Below are 17,626 nucleotides of genomic sequence, written 5' to 3' on the forward strand. Positions count from 1 at the left end.
TGCAGACTCAGCTGCCAAGTCATAGCTGGAGAAATTGTCCATTGTGTTCTTCAGTAACCTTTAGACAAGGAGTCACATAATGAATTCCCGTTTGAATTTAGTGTTCACAAAATATTTTTTTTTCTGTCAAAAAATTACTGTACTTCCTGGAATTACGGTCTTTGCCCATCTGTAACAGCTTCTTTGTATGCAGCTTTAGAATATCATTCTGTATGTTCAGTCTTCCCTTCTCAACTCAGTCCCTGGAGCAGAAACCACGTCCTGATGCTTTCACTTTGAACTGATGACAGACTCTGGGCATGAGTTTATTCACTAATTATGAATTATGCTCCTACTATGTGCCAGGGAGGTACTAAGCCAAGCTCTGAGGGACACAGATGTGAGTAGAACAAGCCTCTGCTCATGATGGAAATGTTCTGTATCTACACTGTTACACTCAGTAGCTTTGAGCCACAGGTGGCTATTTTTTAAAAATTTAGATTCAATTAATTAACATATAATATATTATCGGTTTCAGAGGTAGAGTTCAGTGATTCATTAGTCTTATACACTATCCAGTGCTCATTACATCATGTGCCCTCCTTAATGTCCATCAGTCAGTTTACCCCCTCCCCCAACTCCCCTTCCTCACAGGTACCTATTGAGCACCTGAAACATGGCAAGTCCTAACAGAGATGTGCTATATACGTGTGTAACTTACACACTGGGATTGGAAGACTTAGTGTGCAAAAAATAAGTATAAAGTATCTCATTGATAATATTTTTTACTTTAAATAAATAAATAAATAAATAAATAAATGTATTTTTATTTTTAAGTAGGCTCTCAACCCAACCTGGGGCTTGAACTCACGACCCCAAGATCAAGAGTCACATACGCTATTGATTGATGAGAATTTTATATTGATTACATGTTAATAATTTTTGACACGTAAGGGAAAATAAATTTATCTTAAGATTAATTCGCTTGTTTCTTTTTACCTGGAAAAATATGGCTGTAGAAAATTTTAAATTATATACATGGCTCCCATTACATTTCCAGGTCTGGTGATCACAAAAATGAGTATGTCTGAGGTCACTCTATGCCAAGCAGTAGAATAGTTCTCCTGGTTTAGGGGGACTGTCACATTTTATGCAAATTTGAATCCTGCCAGTATGTAACTTTTAAAAAATCATTTTATTGTGCAAAAATTGATCTGATGGGAACCCCTTATTTTAAAAAGTTAACTTCTTAGGGTGCCTGGGTGGCTCAGTCAGTTAAGCATGTGACTCAGTCTCAGCTCAAGTCTTTTTTTTTTTTTTTTTTTTTTTATTTATGATAGTCATCACAGAGAGAGAGAGAGGCAGAGACATAGGCAGAGGGAGAAGCAGGCTCCATGCACTGGGAGCCTGACGTGGGATTCGATCCCCGGTCTCCAGGATCACGCCCTGGGCCAAAGATAGGCGCTAAACTGCTGCGCCACTGTGCCGCTGCTCAAGTCTTGATCTCAGGGTTCGGAGTTCAAGCCCTACATTAGACTCCAGACTTACTTAAAAAAATTTAAAAATATAAAATAAAAATAGAAAGTTAACTTCTTAAGTGTTGCCGTATCTCTAAGTTTGTGATTTGGAGGAATTACAACCTGTATCTGCTTTATCTTCCAGGGTAGGTCCACGTTTGCTAGTAAACAGAACTGGTTATGGTTAACATTTCTATAGTGCTTGCTGTGTGCCAGGAATCTTTACATTTATCAACTCATTCAGTGCTCACCACCACCCTGTGGGGTAGAAGCCCACCATCCTTTCTCAGAGGTGGCCTCGGATCATGCACGAATATGAGAACCGCTGAGACCCGATGTTCAGGACCCTGTAGCTATCTCGAATATGTAAATTGCTGGTATAAATGATACTCAGTAGGTGCTCAGAGAAGCAGAAGCACTGCCCTGCATCACACAGCAGTGTTCTTCCCAGAACACTCTTATGTAATCGAAAAATATGAAATGTAATATGATTGTATGCCATATAGAACCACACAATATGCTGTTTTATTTCCAGAACTGTAATACATATTTATCACAAGTCAAAGAGAGGTGTTTTAAATGCATATAAGTACATTATAAAGCAGTGATTAATTGTGATAATTTTTCAAATTAATGATCCAGCACTCTGGGAGCCTGAACAAGTTCTTTATTTTATTCACAACAGGCAAATGAAGCAGAAACCGCCTAAGTCTTGAAGTAGTAAATTGTTGCCAATTCCCACAAGGACAGACAAAAACATCCTTGTGAATAAAAGAATCTTTTTTAAAAAAGTAACTCCCCTAAGCCAGGAATATGGATTTTTTTTCCCCTTAAACCACAAACATGTGTTTATTTTAACAAGATAAGTATAACTGAGTTCTCACTGCTTTAGAGGAGAATTGCAATTGTGTAGAGCCAAGGAAAACAATTACTCTCTCATGTGACTGCTTATGGCTCATCTTCTCAGCAAATACATGTGGGCATTTTGAAAGAAGAAATAAAACATTTCTGCCACTTTTGCAATTAAGTTTTGACTCTGAAGTTTGACTTTTATCTTTAAATTTTGTGAACCCATCAGCAAAGTCTGTCAGATTTACTTCCAAAATGTTCCCCCAAATCTGTCCATTGCTTACCTCCTTGACAGTCACCCCCCCACTCCCACCCAGGGGCCAGGCCACCATCAGCTCATGCCTGGACTCCTGCAGTGGACAGGGTTTCCTGCCCTGCCTCCTGGAGTCCATACTCCACCCAGCAGCCATTATTTGAAATGCAAATGAATCCTATTATTCTCCTGCTTAAAACTTCCCATGGTTTCTCAACATCTTTAGAATCAAACCCAGATTCCTCACTGGCTGAAAAAGATGTGGCAATCTTATCCCAAACTGCACTCCTCTTCCCTGCCTGTGATCTCCATTCACAATGGCCTCCTTTTAGTACCTCATTCTCTCCAAGCACATTCTAGCCTCAGAGCTTTTGCACTTGCTGTTCCCTCTGCCTGTAACACTGTTCCCTCACAGTGTTACATGACTGGCTGCTTTGTACCGCTCAGGTCCCAGGTCTGACATCACCTCCTCAGAAAAGGCTTCCCCAATCACCCTGTCTAAAAAAGCCCTGCACTGTTTCCTATCACATCCTTAATGGTCCTCACACTTTTCACTGACTAAATTTATCCTGTTACATATTTGTTTACCTGTTTATTGTCTGTCTCCCATTCACCTCCAGAGTGAGCTCCTTAAGGGAAAGAACTTGCCTGTCTTATTCATCGTTTAGAAGAGTGCTCAATAAATGTTTCCTTAGCAAACAAAGGAATGAATAACCAAATAAACTAATGAGAGAAAGAAGGAAGAAAGAAAAGGAGAGAGGGAGGGAGGAAAGAAACTATTATAAGGCAGTTATAAAATGATACAAGGAATATGATGCCTTGACTATTATTTAGCTAGACTGAGCCATATTATGTGATCTCATCTTGGTCATTTAATATAAAATGGTAATATATTATATAATAATAGTATAGTTTCACTATAATGTTTGCTCTGAGTTCCATGCTCTGCTAAGTATTTCCCCACCTACATGTTTTCTCATCCTTCCAATACCTCGAGAATATGTGGTATCATTACCATCTCCACTTTGCTGATGAGGAACTGAGACTGGGGAGCAGGGAGAGTGATGAATGAGGTGTTGATGGGTGGAGGGGCCAAGTGTCAGCTCAAGGTTTTCTAATCCCAGAACCTGTGGTGCCTACCACCCATGCTGCTCTAAGGCTCTGCATGCTGAATGATGATGATCCTCATGACTTATTCTCTGAATAAACTCCCCATTGCAGAGGTCCTTGGTAGCATGATCCTATGACAACTTGCCAACTCTGTGTGGGTATATGGCAGACATGGACGTGGGGAAGCCCAACAGTGGCAAGGGCAGAGTGGGCTCTATGTGGCAAGGGTGGGACTGAATGCGGCTGGCAGGGGCAATGGGTTGGGGGGTGGGGGGGAGACAGGGTAGGGGAAAGGGAGCCAGCCTGAGGGCAGGCGGCCTGGAATCCAGCATCCAAGACTCCCCTGTATGGGGCTCGGGGCAAACCAGGCTCACTTCCCTTCTCTCTGATGCAGGATGGGGTGTATGAAGTCCAAGTTTCTCCAGGACAGAGGCAAGGTCTCAAAAACTGAGCCCAGCGCCAACTCACACAGCCCTGTGTATGTGCCAGATCCCACATCTGCAAACAAGCGGGTGAGTGGGGGAAGAAAAGGGGGGTCAGTAGCCTGAAGGACTGCCCCATGCCGTCCCAAATTGCCCTAACAGTCTCCTGTTTTCCTGAGGGTCAGCAGGGTATGTTTGGGGTGACATGGAGCTGACTCTTCACCAGCAGTGCCCTAACTCTCTGGGACAAGTCTGCACCAAGGACCTAGGGCAATGACATCACTCCTCCTTGTCCAGCTGTCCAGGCCTTCTTGGCCCCTCAGCCTCGGCTCCAGGGACCAGGTCCCAGTGGGCACAGCAGAGGCCCCAAGCCTGGGTGGTAGCATGAGCAGTGCAGAGAAGAGTCAGTGACCTGACCAGTAACAGCAGCAATTGAAGTAATGATAGTAATGATAATATCAGTGCCATAGCAATAACCATAACAACATTGTAACAGCAAGACCAGTGGGAATATAGTGGCAAGCGCAGATGCAGTAAATAAGAGAAGTGGTCATACTAGTAGAGGCTATTTGCTTACTTATCTTCTGCATATGCAGGGCTTATGAGGCACCAAGTGCTGACCTAAATGCTGTATGGTTATTAACATCTTAAAGCCTCACAGTAATCCTAGGTCATGACTCTTATTATACAGGTGAGACCCGGAGCTTAATAATTTGCCGAAGGCCATGGATTGTAAGGGGTAGGGGCAGGAGTCAAACCTGGCAGTGCAAGCTCCAAAGTACCAGTGGATGGAGCAGGAAAAACTAGGCGGAAGCCAAATGTTAATGAGGAAAGTAGTTAGGGCAGTACTAGTGGTGATAATGGGAGCCATAGTTGTCACGGCAGTGGTACTACTTGTCCTGTAGTTGTGAGAGTGATACAAGAGTGGCAATAGAACGAACAGTGGTGTTAACAGTAACAGAACTAGTGAAGGTGGTGATGGTACTATAGCAGCAGGAACGGTTGTAATAATCATACCATTCTTGGACCACCTGCCATGTTTGAGGCACTGGGGTAAGGTGTTTCTTCTATATCATTAGTAGAAAAAACTGAGAGGCAGGAGGTATGGCACTTTAAAGCCACTAGGACTCAAAGAAGGGAAATGCCTTCTGGGAGTCACACAGCTGGGAACAGCAGAGCCAGGTCTTTCTAACCCCAAGGCCGGGGCTCTCTCTGGAATCCTGCAGTCCATGCCCTTATCTGAGCTCATCTAGGGAAACATAGCCTCTGCTTGCTGCCTCAAGGGGCAAGGGTGTACTCCTTCCTGGGGCAGGCCCTCAGAAAGTTCTTCCTCAGATGGAAGGGAAGCCTCTTGTCTCATAATGCTTATGCCTTGTTCCCAAACCTACCCCTTAGCCCTGTACCAAATACAAACAGTCCCTTTGCCCTATGACAACCAGTTGAGAATGAAGGCAAAGACCTTACCCCAAACCACCCATTCCTTCTAAATCATTTTTCACATGACATGGCTTCCTGCCCACCTTCCATTCTGCTTGCCCTTCTCCAGGCATGGTATCTAGAACAGGACTAATTCATGGAATAAGGGAATAGTGGAATAGTCACCTCCCTCCCTCTGACACTTGACCTCTATTAATACCTCCCGATTATATGAGCTTCTCACTCCAGTGACGTCCTGAACTGACATCCTAAGCCCTAAGTCACTCCCAGATCTGTTCTTTCCTAACCTGCGTGGCCCTGGGCCCTCTCTATGGTTAGGGCTTCAGGCTCTCTGAGGCCTTCTAGCTTGGCACCAATGGAGGGCAGGGAGTTTTCTCCCACTAGTTTTTGGTTGTCTCCTGAGCATCAGACTTAAGGGATGCTATTATCAGTCATTTGTTGTTCTCCTACAGGGCATTAGTTCAGTGGTAAGTTAGTAAGTGTTCTTCAGAGAAAGGGTTCCCAGGCCAAATCAGTTTACAAAACATGGGGCAAAACAGGCTCCTTCCCTGTGGGAGTCCTCAAAGCTTTGTGAATCTTGATGGGCTTTATGGGTCTCCCCTTAAAAAGACATACCTGTCATAGTTTCCCACACTTGTTTTTCTAAGTTTAGTTGTGTGAGACACAAACACATTGCCCTTGAAAAAGAAAAATCATAAATAACAGTTAAAGCTACAGTTTCTTCTGACCTATGTCCCCCTCCCCAGTGGTATCACATCCCTCCCCAGAGGCATCAACTCTTGTGGTGTCAGTGTGGATCCTTGCAAACTTGTTTCCAAGAATTTACACTCACACATATACAGTATATGTCCACCGAATGTATGTGTGTGTACATGATCTCTATAAATATATCATGTTTCTCATTCAGAAGAACTAGCTTTGTTCACTCAACAATGTATTTTTAAGACCTAGTTGAGCATAGAATGAAGTTCCATCTCCCTGAGGGCTGTTTAGAGCACCATGGTGAGAGTGCCAAGGGAAAGAAGCCAGTTCCCCTCTGGATGAACACTTAGATCCTTTCATACACATAATGGAGCCTTTATGCATGGGATGTGTTGGTAGACCTACAGTTTCTTCAAACATATCTTAGAAAACACTGATCTGGACCAACCCCTTCTCCATTATGTCAAGGAGGGAGACAAGCCAGTGTCCCCCAGGATGTCCAAGGCCAAAGCTACAACCCAAGACACCTGGATCCTTGTGGTGCCCCTGATGTGCGCTGTGACCTCCCATATATCCCCAACCCTCTTGGGTCTTCCTCCCTTGATACACAGAGCTGGGATGAGATACTCTTGGGTATCCTTTTTGACACAGACCTTCTGTAGCTCCCCACACAGTATCAGATTCATCCCCTTCTCTCATTTCTTCCCCACAGCGTCCTGATCACAGTAACGACAACCTACCAGGGTCCAAGGAAGGTATGTATCTGACAAATATGTGGTGGAGTCTTGTGTTAAATAGAGGATTAGGTTGGGTTCTCAGAGTTTAAGGCAAAAATCCCAAACAGTCAAAACCACCCTTGCAAACCCTTTAACTTGCTCCCAAAGTATTTTGTGCAAGCTATTTTGTTTCTATTACACTGTCTAGGACTTATACCATAAGACAGACATGTCAATGGGTCCAGGGATGGGTGCCAGTTGTTGGGATAGGAAACACTCAGGGTTGTGGTAGTGCTCAGATAAAGCCTCACCATCCCATGTATCTCTCTTCCAACAGGTCCTGATGACATAATTGTGATCGCCCTGTATGATTATGAGGCCATTCACCATGAAGACCTCAGTTTCCAGAAGGGAGATCAGATGGTGGTCCTGGAAGAGTGAGTCTCTCTATCCCACTTCTAAGGCATAGCTACCTCCAATACTCAATCATGCTCTCTTTTGTGTTTCAGTAAAGAACCTGAGCTATCTTATATTAGGGAGTATAACGGCTGATAAAAACCTGATAATAATAGAGGATGAAGGGTTTGGTTAACCTGGATAAGAGTAAGTACACAAAGGAGCTTGTGTGCTTACTAGTGGTGTACATCCAGGCAACAATGAACCGGTGAAAGTGCTTTTTCAGGGAAGCCTTTCTCAGGCTCCTGTAATTAAGCTACAGGTGTATGGACCAGACCCTCCTGAGATACCTTTGCATTCAGAAATCTCTGGATCTGAGTTTGCTACCTCCAGTCCCCTATATTCTGCACCATCAGTGGGTGTAGTGTCATTGTGTGCTGGAGCTCAAGAATGGGAGTGGTTATGCTTGGTCAGACCACTCCCTGTGGCTCTTGGCCCACAATGAGTCTTCCATGGGCACAGGGCCCCATGCCCTAAGTACGGACCCCTGCAAGTCCAGGGGGAAAGAGTGGGGCCAGGGACCTAGGGCTGTGGGCTGTGAATGCAGGAACCAGGCTTGATTCTAGACCCTCAGATGCACAGTGGGGACTGTGGTAAAGATCCCTACCCTAACTGTGGAGTGCATGCTGGGGGCCCAGGCAGTGGTGACCCTGCCCTTTACCCTATCAGCTTCCTGGGGTTGGGGGGTATCCTAGGCCAAGGCTGGGGGACCCAAGAAGAACCAGGGGAATCTCTCTGCTTCCTGACTCCTTTGCTCACTTCCTGTCCTCAGGTCTGGGGAGTGGTGGAAGGCTCGATCACTGGCCACCCGGAAAGAAGGCTACATCCCAAGCAACTACGTCGCCCGCGTTGACTCTCTGGAGACAGAGGAGTAAGTATTCCATTTTTCTTGCCCTACAGAAGGAAGTATGAGCAAAATCAGGTTTGTTCCTGCCTCGGGGCTTTTGCACTTACTATCTCCCCTGCCTGACACACTCTTCCTAGGGATCTCTACTTGCCTGGCTCCTTCTCACCCTTCAGGTCTCAAAGAGGCCTTCCTCAACCACGCTGTCTAAAGCAGATCCCCTCTGGGACTCTGCCTCCCAGGGAGACCTGTTTTATTCCCTTCTGCACACTTCTCGCTAGCAAAAGCAATCTTGTTTCTGTGGTTGCTCACATGTTCACTGTCTGCCTCCCCCACTAGATGGGAGCATTTGAGGACAGAGACCTTGTCTGTCTGCAAGTGTATCCTCAGCACAGGCTGGCATGCAGTAGGTGCTCAATAAATACTTGTTGACTGAAGTCATGCCAAAGAGGGACTTCTGAGAGGCAAGGCTGCCCGCACCTGGTCAGTCATCCCTCATTTGGTTCAGTGTAAATATGTGCCTGCATGGCACCAGTGCCCGAGAGGCAGCTGCAAGAACCAAAAAGACACAGCACACCCCAGCCCTCATAGAGCTCCCTGTAACCCAGAGGGCTAGGCTGCAGGTTCTTCTCCATGTCTAGCTTGACTCTGAAGACACAGTTATACGGCGTGTGTGCATCCATCCCACCATCCAACAGACATTTGTTGAGCATCCAGCAGCCCTGTTCTAGGGACACGAGGTGACTCAGACAGGGTTCCTCCCTGGAGAGGCTCACAGCATGGTGGTGAGTGGCAAGTAAAACAATGGCCATGCTGCAGGGCGACGACAGGTCTCATTCAGAGCCAGCCATTCAAAAAGTTAAGACATGGCAGTCCCTAGAGTTTTATATCCCCTGCCTCCTCCCTCCGGCTAGATGGTATGGCTAGATGGTATTGAGGGTTTGAAATGCCGACCTAATTAAAAATGAAAATGTTTGGGCTTTTCCCATCTTACAGTCATGCCCTTCTTAGTGCACAGGGTACACAAAGTGCTGTGAAAAGTCTCCCCTGTCCTACCACTGACCCTTGTGTCTGGGGCCACCCCAGGGCTCTGCTCCCAGATTCCAGGATCTCAACACACACAGAATCCTTGCACCACACCTCTCCCCGCAGCCTGAGAGGAGGCGCCATCTGGATGGTACTCCCCAAAGGCGACAAACTTGCTGTGTGCAAAAGGCAGGGTACAGACATGTATGATGGGTTATCATTTGCGAACAAAAGGGGATAACCTAAATGGTGGTTCTCAGACTTGAGTGCGTCAGCATCACCTGGAGGGCTGGTTAAAAGGCTGATTTCTTAGCCCTGCTCTGCAACTGTCTGATTCAGAATTTGCATTTCTAATAAGTTCTCAGGGGAGGCTGCTACAGGTCCAGGGACTCACCTGGAGAACCACTGACATGAATATAGACATATCAGGCTTGCAGAATGCACTCACAGGTTCTTGTGTCTGCATCAAGAAACCACCAACAGAGAGGGTGCCTTTGGGGAGGGGAGTCAGGGCATTGGGAAGCCGGGGCAGGGGGGTGGGGATCTTATGTTCTCCCCCTCCTTGAAATAGACAATACTTCAAATGTTTCAAAATGCAAAGGGTGGGGAAGGATATAGAATAAAGAGTGAAAAGTCTTCCTTCCACCCTGTCCCCACCTAGCCACTTCTCCCTAGAGGCAACCAGTTCCTTATGAGTCTTCCCAAATGCTTCATACTTGTGTGAGAAAATACATGTATCTCCCTTTATTTTACACCAGTAGCAGATACTACACATGGCATTCCGCACCTTCTGTCCAGATTTTACATGAAGCCCCTAGAGTGGCCTCCTTCCTTCTACAGCTGCAGTGTCCATCATGTAGATGTCCTATCGTCCCCAACTAGCGGTCACTGAAACCGCTTCCAGTCTTGGGCTATAGTGACTCTCCGGTGTATCTGTCATTTCTTCCTTATGCAAGATCCCTGAGATAACTTCCCAAGGGTGGGATTGCCAGGAAGATGGTTCTTACCAGGTACCCTGTTACATTGCTTGACTATTTCACACAGCACGACGCAGTTCACAGATGAAAGCAAAGAAGGCAAGTAGGCAGTGTCACATGGTGACTAAGAGTGTGGGCTCCAGAGTTAGACTGCCTGAAGTTGAATCTTGCCTCCACCACTTACCAGCTGTTATGACGCCAGTCAAGTAACTTGCTCTCTCCTTTCCTCAGCTTCCTCATCTATAAAATGGGGATAATCAGGACCATGATTTCCATGTAGTTGTTGGGTAGATAACAAGAACTTGATGAATGTTAGCTGTCTTTCTTCCCCAGTTGATACAGAGGAAGCAGAGGCCCAGAGAGGGAAAGCGACTTGCTCAAAGTCACACAGCAGATCTGTGGCAGATGCAAGGCTAGCTGACCTTGGGTCTGGAACGTTTTTCCATTACAGCACACAAACTACTCCTCACCCAGCTGAGGATAGGAATGGATTTGACTCCTATTGATGCTGCTGCTTGGACTTTTTCCACTCAATATCCCAAATATCCAGAGAGAAAAACAAAAAGGTCCAAGGATATGGCCCCAAGTATAAAATTCTTTGAAACCTCACATTTTAGCGTGAAAATTCATGTTGACTTTATATCCAACTTTGCACACACAGAAGAGGATACATTGTAAAGTTTACGAACCTCAGCCTCCCCACTCACATGGACCTGAGACCCTGAGAGGATGGTCATGTGCGCCTGTGAAATTTGCAAAAGCAAGATTTTGACCACAGTTGGTTAAGACTGCTCTATCTTACCAGTTTTTCTTTTTTAAAGATTTTATTTATTTATTCGTGAGAGATACAGAGAGAGAGAGAGAGAGAGAGAGAGAGAGGCAGAGACACAGGCAGAGGGAGAAGCAGGCTCCATGCAGGGAGCCTGATGTGGGACTCGATCCCGGGTCTCCAGGATCACGCCCTGGGCTGAAGGCAACGCTAAACCGCTGAGCCACCCGGGCTGCCCTATCTTACCAGTTTTTCTATCCATCACCATATACTTCACATTGGGTGGCATTGGAATGACCCATGGGCATTTTGTATTTGTAATACTGTGTTCTTTTTTTCGAAAAAAAGTTTTTCCTTTTCTTTTCAAAGAGTTTTGGGGGACCTCTTTCCTTTGGTATTTTGGTATTTTTCTTAAAGAAAGCTCCCCAAACTGCATAAGTTTCCATCTCAGCAAACTGGCTTCACTCTTGGTAAAATGTCTGTTTTGATATCAAAAGAATGGTTCTTTTTCCCAAAGGATCTTGTGGGAAAATCCATGCTGCGGGAAGCCAGGTTCTTGGTATCTCCGTGCCAGGACCGCCTACCCTGGGTTCACATGCTACTCCTGCCCCTTTCCACCAGGTGGTTCTTCAAGGGCATCAGCCGGAAGGATGCAGAGCGCCAACTCCTGGCCCCCGGCAACGTGTTGGGCTCCTTCATGATTCGGGACAGCGAGACCACCAAAGGTGACGCCAGCCCTCCCCACCCTGCCCTGCCCTGCAGGGGTACCCTGAGCATGACTGGCCACCACTCTCCCTCTGTAAATGCCCTGGGGCAGGGGGGTGCTGAGTGACTCCCCCAGGCACCAGACAGTCAAGTTTTCTCCTGCCCTTTGCTGGAGCCTGGTTTGGGTCTTCTCAGCCTCTGTAGTTCCTGGCTGGGTCCCTGGAAGCAGGCCCAAGGGGTCATGGACCCCCAAAACTAATATTCTGTTGAAGCTTGATCTTCAGTAGCTTGTATTACTTAAAATACTCATCACAATAGATCTTGTCCGCAAACCTGATCTCCCTCCTCCCATAAGGAGAGGGTAGACCAGGCGGCAAGAAGAGCCCCAGGCCAGCCTCCTGGAAGACTCTGCTTCAACTGGCTCTTTTGATGTTTTTTGGATGTTTTGATGTTGGCAAACTATTTCCTGAAATTCCTGTGCTGGGAAGGTGGCTTTCTGCCAAGTTGGTGCACAGGAAGCAAGAACAGTACCCCCCAAACATAACATAACTCAAACTCGCATCAGTTGAGGCTAATTTTCCCAAAGGAAAGGATGTCAATAAGGAGTCTTGGGATTTCGGACTTCACACATGGAGTGCATCTTTTCTAATACATTTAGTCTCAAAGCTGCTTGCTTCCAATCAATCAAGTAAATTGTATAAAGTGTGACCTCACAGTACCCTGAGCAAACAGTCTTGCGGACGTCCATCAAAGGCATCTGTGTGGCCTTCTACTCTACCCCTAGATACCCGAATTGACCAAGCCTGAACGTGATAAGATAATGCCACTCACAACCAATGTTTCAAGCCAGTGAATATTTAGACTTTATTTGCTCCCACCCAACAAGTCCCCTTTCAAGCCTCAGGGCAAGGGAAATAGGGCAAAAAGACAAAGCTGTACACACAGGCCCCGGCTTCTACTCTCCAGCTACTCCCAGGATAGCTGGGGGGTTGACTAGGCTGGTCCATCCTGCAGATAGGGACAGGGAAGCCAAAGAAACGCAGACCCCCACTCCCCCCACCCCACCCCCCCAGACCTGCAGGGCAGGAAAGTCAGCCTGGTTCACTCTCACAGCTCCTTAGAAGTGGAGCAGAGGGGCCAGTAGAGCCAATTTAATAAAACTGGCACCACAAGTGCCCTGAATCCCATCCCAGAGCTTCTTGGGTTCCTCCCCACCCCATCTAGTGTCAGCCAAGCCAGCCTCATCTTGGCCAAGCAGAGTGGCAAAGAGTGGGGCCCGGAGCCAGCTTCCTGGGTTTGAATTCTGACTCTGCCACTTCGCAACTGCATGACTGCAAGTGAGTTAGCTTATCTGCTTGGACCTCGGTCTCCTTGCCTGTAAAATGATGGTGATCTAAAATGTCTACCTTGTGGGGTTATTAATTCATTATAATGAATAACATAATTCATTATATTCATATAATTATAATTCATTAGAGTGATCACTATTCATATGCACTCAGTTTATGTGGTTGAAGTTCTTAGAACAGTGGCTGGCATGTATGGTCATTTGTTATCCATGCAACAATTTAAGCCTCCCCAAAAGCCTGTGACATAGAGCACACATTGCACACAGAGCAAACTGAGAGCCAGAGAGGCTAATAGCTTGCCCAAGGACACACAGCTTGCAAATGGCAGAAGCATGGTCCCCCACTAAAACACTTGTGTGTTTCTGATCTATGTGATGTCATACACATTACATGCTTATTGCTGCTATCAAATTACCACAAACTTCATGGCTTAGAACAAGATAAATTTATTATCTTACGTTCTGGAGATCAGAAGTCTGAAATCTCACTAGGCTCAAGTCAAGGTGTCCAAAGAGCTGGTTCCTTCTAGAGGCTTCAGGAAATAATCCGATTCCTTGCCTTCGTCAGCTTTAGAGGCCACCGGCATTCCTTGGCTCATGGCCCCTTTTTCACATCCCTCTAACCTTGTGTTTCCATCTTCACCTATCCTCCTATTGACTTTTTTTTTTTAAAGATTTATTTATTTATTAATGAGAGAGAGAGAGAGAGAGAGAGAGCGGCAGAGACACAGGCAGAGGGAGAAGTAGGCTCCATGCAGGGAACCCGACGTGGGACTCAATCCCAGGTCTCCAGGATCATGCCCTGGGCTGAAGGCGGTGCTAAACTGCTGAGCCACCCGGGCTGTCCCCTCCTATTGACTTTGACCTTCCCACCTCCTCTTATAAGGACCCTTGTGATTCCATCAGGCCCACCTGGACAATCCACAATAACCTCCCCATCTCCAGACCCTTAACGGGATTACATCCCCCAAGTCCTTTAACCGTGTAAGCTAACAAAGTCCTAAGTGCCAGCGATGAGGACACGGCCATTTGGGGGGGCCATTAATTCAGCCTACCACCACTACTGTTGACATTTTGTTGTTTACATTTCCAGAATCAGACCGCATTTTGTTGTTGCTGCAGATCTTTTTGTTTGTTCCATTGTTTCTGAGTAACCTATTTGCGGATCTGATGTGGTGTGTTGGCCTTTGCAACAGATGATAGATAGATCGAGATAATGAAGACGCTGATTGAGGCCAACATTTGCTTGAGTGTTCACACTCTGAGTGCTTTAGAGCATTACTTCTTTTAATCATCAGGTAATGTGAGGAGATACGGAGATATGCTGACCAAGCCCATCATACAGATAAGGAAGTCGAGGCACAAAGTGGTGACAGAATCACTAGTTCAGAGCCTCACAGCTGGACATGGAGGAGGCTGGACGAGAGCCCGGACAGCCGGACTCCACAACCCACTATTACCCTGTCCCCGCTGCCTGGGGGCTCACACGGTGCCAGCAGGGGCCTTTCAGGGGTGCCAGGAGCAGGTGTCAGGATGCTGACATGAGGTGGCAGGGCTCTGAGATCCCACAACTGAGGGGTTTCCCTCCGGCCATTACAGGAAGCTACTCTTTGTCTGTGCGAGACTACGACCCCCAGCACAGGGACTCGGTGAAACATTACAAGATCCGGACCCTGGACAGCGGAGGCTTCTACATCTCCCCACGGAGCACCTTCAATAGCCTGCAGGAGCTGGTGGCCCACTACAAGAGTGAGTCCTGCCCAGGATGCATCATAACTAGGGTGGGGACCTGTCTCCCCGGAATCCTAGTGAAGGGTGAGGTGTGCTGCAGCCTCTGGAGCCTGCTGAGCTCTTCCTGACCCACCCCAAAGAGTTGCTTTGATTTTCCTGAAGTCTTAGGCCTATTGAGCAGGAGGGTTGAGGTGGCATGTCATCATGCTCTGTGCTCTTGTCCCCAGTGGTGGCAATCCATTGGAACATTGGCCCCGGGCAGTGGACGGGGCAGGGAGGCCTCCGAGAGGAAGCCTCTGGTTGGCTGCCCTCGACTGACCAGGAGCTCTGTTCCAGAGGGGAGTGATGGACTCTGCCAGAAGCTGACAGTGCCCTGCGTGTCCTCCAAGCCCCAGAAGCCATGGGAGAAAGATGCCTGGGAGATCCCCCGGGAATCTCTCAAGCTGGAGAAGAAACTCGGAGCTGGGCAGTTTGGGGAAGTGTGGATGGGTAAGGACCCAGGGCCAGAGGGTGGTGGGAGGATGGGATGAGGGAGGTCTTTGCTTTCAGGAACAGCCTGAGGCAAAGTGGGGATGCCACCCAGGGTAGAAGGGGAGATTTGAATAACCATAAAGGAGCAATTCCTCTGATAGTAATCACATTGTCCTGCTATGCAAACACTGATTTGCCTTTGAGGCCAGGCTTGTTGGGCTCCAGATCTTCCTTCTGGGAAGGAGGAGTCCTGGGTGAGGGATCTGCTCCTTCTCCCTTGTATGGAGCTGGGGTGGCCCACCAGTTTGGTTGAGATAATCAGAGACCTCTTAGGATGAAGAAAACTAAGAGTAGGGAAATGTAGTTTGGAGATTTCCAGGCAAGTTGATGTTGGCAACAGATGAGTAAGCAGCTCTGAGCACCCGTCATGTACCCAGGACCATGCTAGGGCATTGTGGGGTACCCAAAAGGCACGGGCCACCCCTGCTGTCCTGCTCCTAATAACTTGAGAACAATGATGCCTGCTTTGCAGAATGTGGGGGAGATGCAGTGCCTGGCCCAGGGCCTGATGCATTCCACCATGTTTCACATGGGAGCGAAGACAATTTACAGAGATGCAAACAATTCAGCCAGAAAAAATCTGTTTAAAATCCACTCGTTTCAACTACATTTACCAAGACCTTGCTGTGTGCCAAGCATTGAATAAGAGAATGTGGCAAAGAAAGTATAGTGAAGCATGCAAAATGGATCTGAGTGATAAGGTTGGAAAACCAAAAATATTATATAATTATGTAAATAATTATATATTATGTAAAAATATTATATAATTATATTATATTATATTAGGCCTTAGCTTCTCACTACAGGAAGACCCCAAATCTAGATTTAAGTTTCCTGGCAGCCAAGGCAAAAATGGAAGCAAAAATAATTAAGAGATTTACAAGAGCAACAAGATGAACCAGGGGTGGGTTGGGTTGAGTCCCTGTGCTAGGAGCAGGATCTGGGTGCTTGAGATTGATTAATAGGCAGGCTGACTGGTGCACAAAAGGCAAGGGGGAGTTTGGTGGATGAGGCTGGCAAGGTGGGTGAGGCCAAATCCTACAGGGCCTTGTGGACCATGGTGAGACTGGTCATTTCATTGAGGGCAGTGTTAAGATTAAAATATTTTAAGCAGAGATGGTATGTGTGTATATCAGTAAGTGACAAACAAAGGTGGTGTGTGTGTGCATGTGTGTGCACGCAGGTAACAATCTGAGTGATGTTTTGAGTTTATTCTTTAATTCCTACAATAGTTTCTGGAAAGGCAGTGCTGATCATTTCCACTTTGCAGATGAGGAAATCACAGTTCAGAGAAGTTAAGTGACTTGCCCAAGGGCACAGAGCTAGGAAGTGGTGAACCAGACTTCTGACCTACATCTTTCCAAGGCCGAAGCCTGCATCTCCTTTTCCCTCTCTGAGGGCTGAGAGGAGCAGGGAAGGTGTCCCAGAGGAAGCAGGTCTGTGGCTGGGCCTTCCAGGGCTGGGGGAAGGAGCAGAGGGTTCTGACCACCTGTCCCCTCTCCTGTTCCAGCCACCTACAACAAGCACACCAAGGTGGCCGTGAAGACGATGAAGCCAGGGAGCATGTCTGTGGAGGCCTTCCTGGCAGAGGCCAACCTGATGAAGACTCTGCAGCATGACAAGCTGGTGAAGCTGCACGCGGTAGTCACAGAGGAACCCATCTACATCATCACTGAGTTCATGGCCAAAGGTGCTGCACTCTGGGGGCTGAGGGCGGGCTGTGGCTCATACTAGTCACCTGCAGACTCAAAGGTGACCCTGACATGGTTCTTGCCCTCCAGATGCCTCAGTCTGGCCAGGGGCCCTTCTAGCAAGTACCCACTGAACTTGAGTACTTGGGCCTTCACAAGCAATGGCCCAGCCCTCCTGGTTAACGGGGTGAAACCATAAAGGGGATGCCAGGGGAAGGGGAGCTCATGGGATTACAAGAGAGGGCAATGGGGCCAGAACCCCACTGGGTGAAGGTAGAAGAGGCCTATGGGCTCACGATAAGCCTTCAAAGCTTGGGGCAGCTTCCTGCCTCACAAGCTGTCTTCCTGGGGTAGACCCATGCCCTGGAATTAAGAGTTGGCAAAGCATTTGTTTTGAGCTTCCCCCACCCTGCCAGCCCACAATCCAAGGTTTCCAAGGGATTTTTTTTTTGGCCACCACTTCACATCCATCTTCAATCCTTGCCCATTTTTTGATGAACACAAACATCTCACACAACCTCATTTGGTGCAATTCTGAAATCTCAAAAACGCTTTCGGTGTTC

The 17,626-nt window shown here is 47.1% G+C and overlaps 1 protein-coding gene across 3 annotated transcripts in view; it reads left to right on the forward strand.

Moving 5' to 3' along the window:
- The window catches only part of HCK (HCK proto-oncogene, Src family tyrosine kinase), a 40,259-nt gene that overhangs the window by 11,264 nt on the left and 11,369 nt on the right, over window positions 1-17,626 (forward strand). For 2 of the 3 annotated variants that reach the window (XM_038571947.1, XM_038571946.1), the window contains exons 2-9: window positions 4,103-4,220; window positions 6,982-7,024; window positions 7,323-7,422; window positions 8,214-8,312; window positions 11,679-11,782; window positions 14,710-14,859; window positions 15,178-15,330; window positions 16,883-17,062. In XM_038571947.1, coding sequence (XP_038427875.1) covers window positions 4,104-4,220; window positions 6,982-7,024; window positions 7,323-7,422; window positions 8,214-8,312; window positions 11,679-11,782; window positions 14,710-14,859; window positions 15,178-15,330; window positions 16,883-17,062 — 946 coding nt within the window. In that variant the 5' untranslated portion in view covers window position 4,103. The remainder of the gene's footprint in view (window positions 1-4,102; window positions 4,221-6,981; window positions 7,025-7,322; window positions 7,423-8,213; window positions 8,313-11,678; window positions 11,783-14,709; window positions 14,860-15,177; window positions 15,331-16,882; window positions 17,063-17,626) is intronic. The other variant, XM_038571945.1, reaches the window with a different exon arrangement.

The sequence above is a fragment of the Canis lupus genome, chromosome 24 (genome assembly GCF_011100685.1).
Source record: "Canis lupus familiaris isolate Mischka breed German Shepherd chromosome 24, alternate assembly UU_Cfam_GSD_1.0, whole genome shotgun sequence".
NCBI classification, from domain to species: domain Eukaryota; kingdom Metazoa; phylum Chordata; class Mammalia; order Carnivora; family Canidae; genus Canis; species Canis lupus.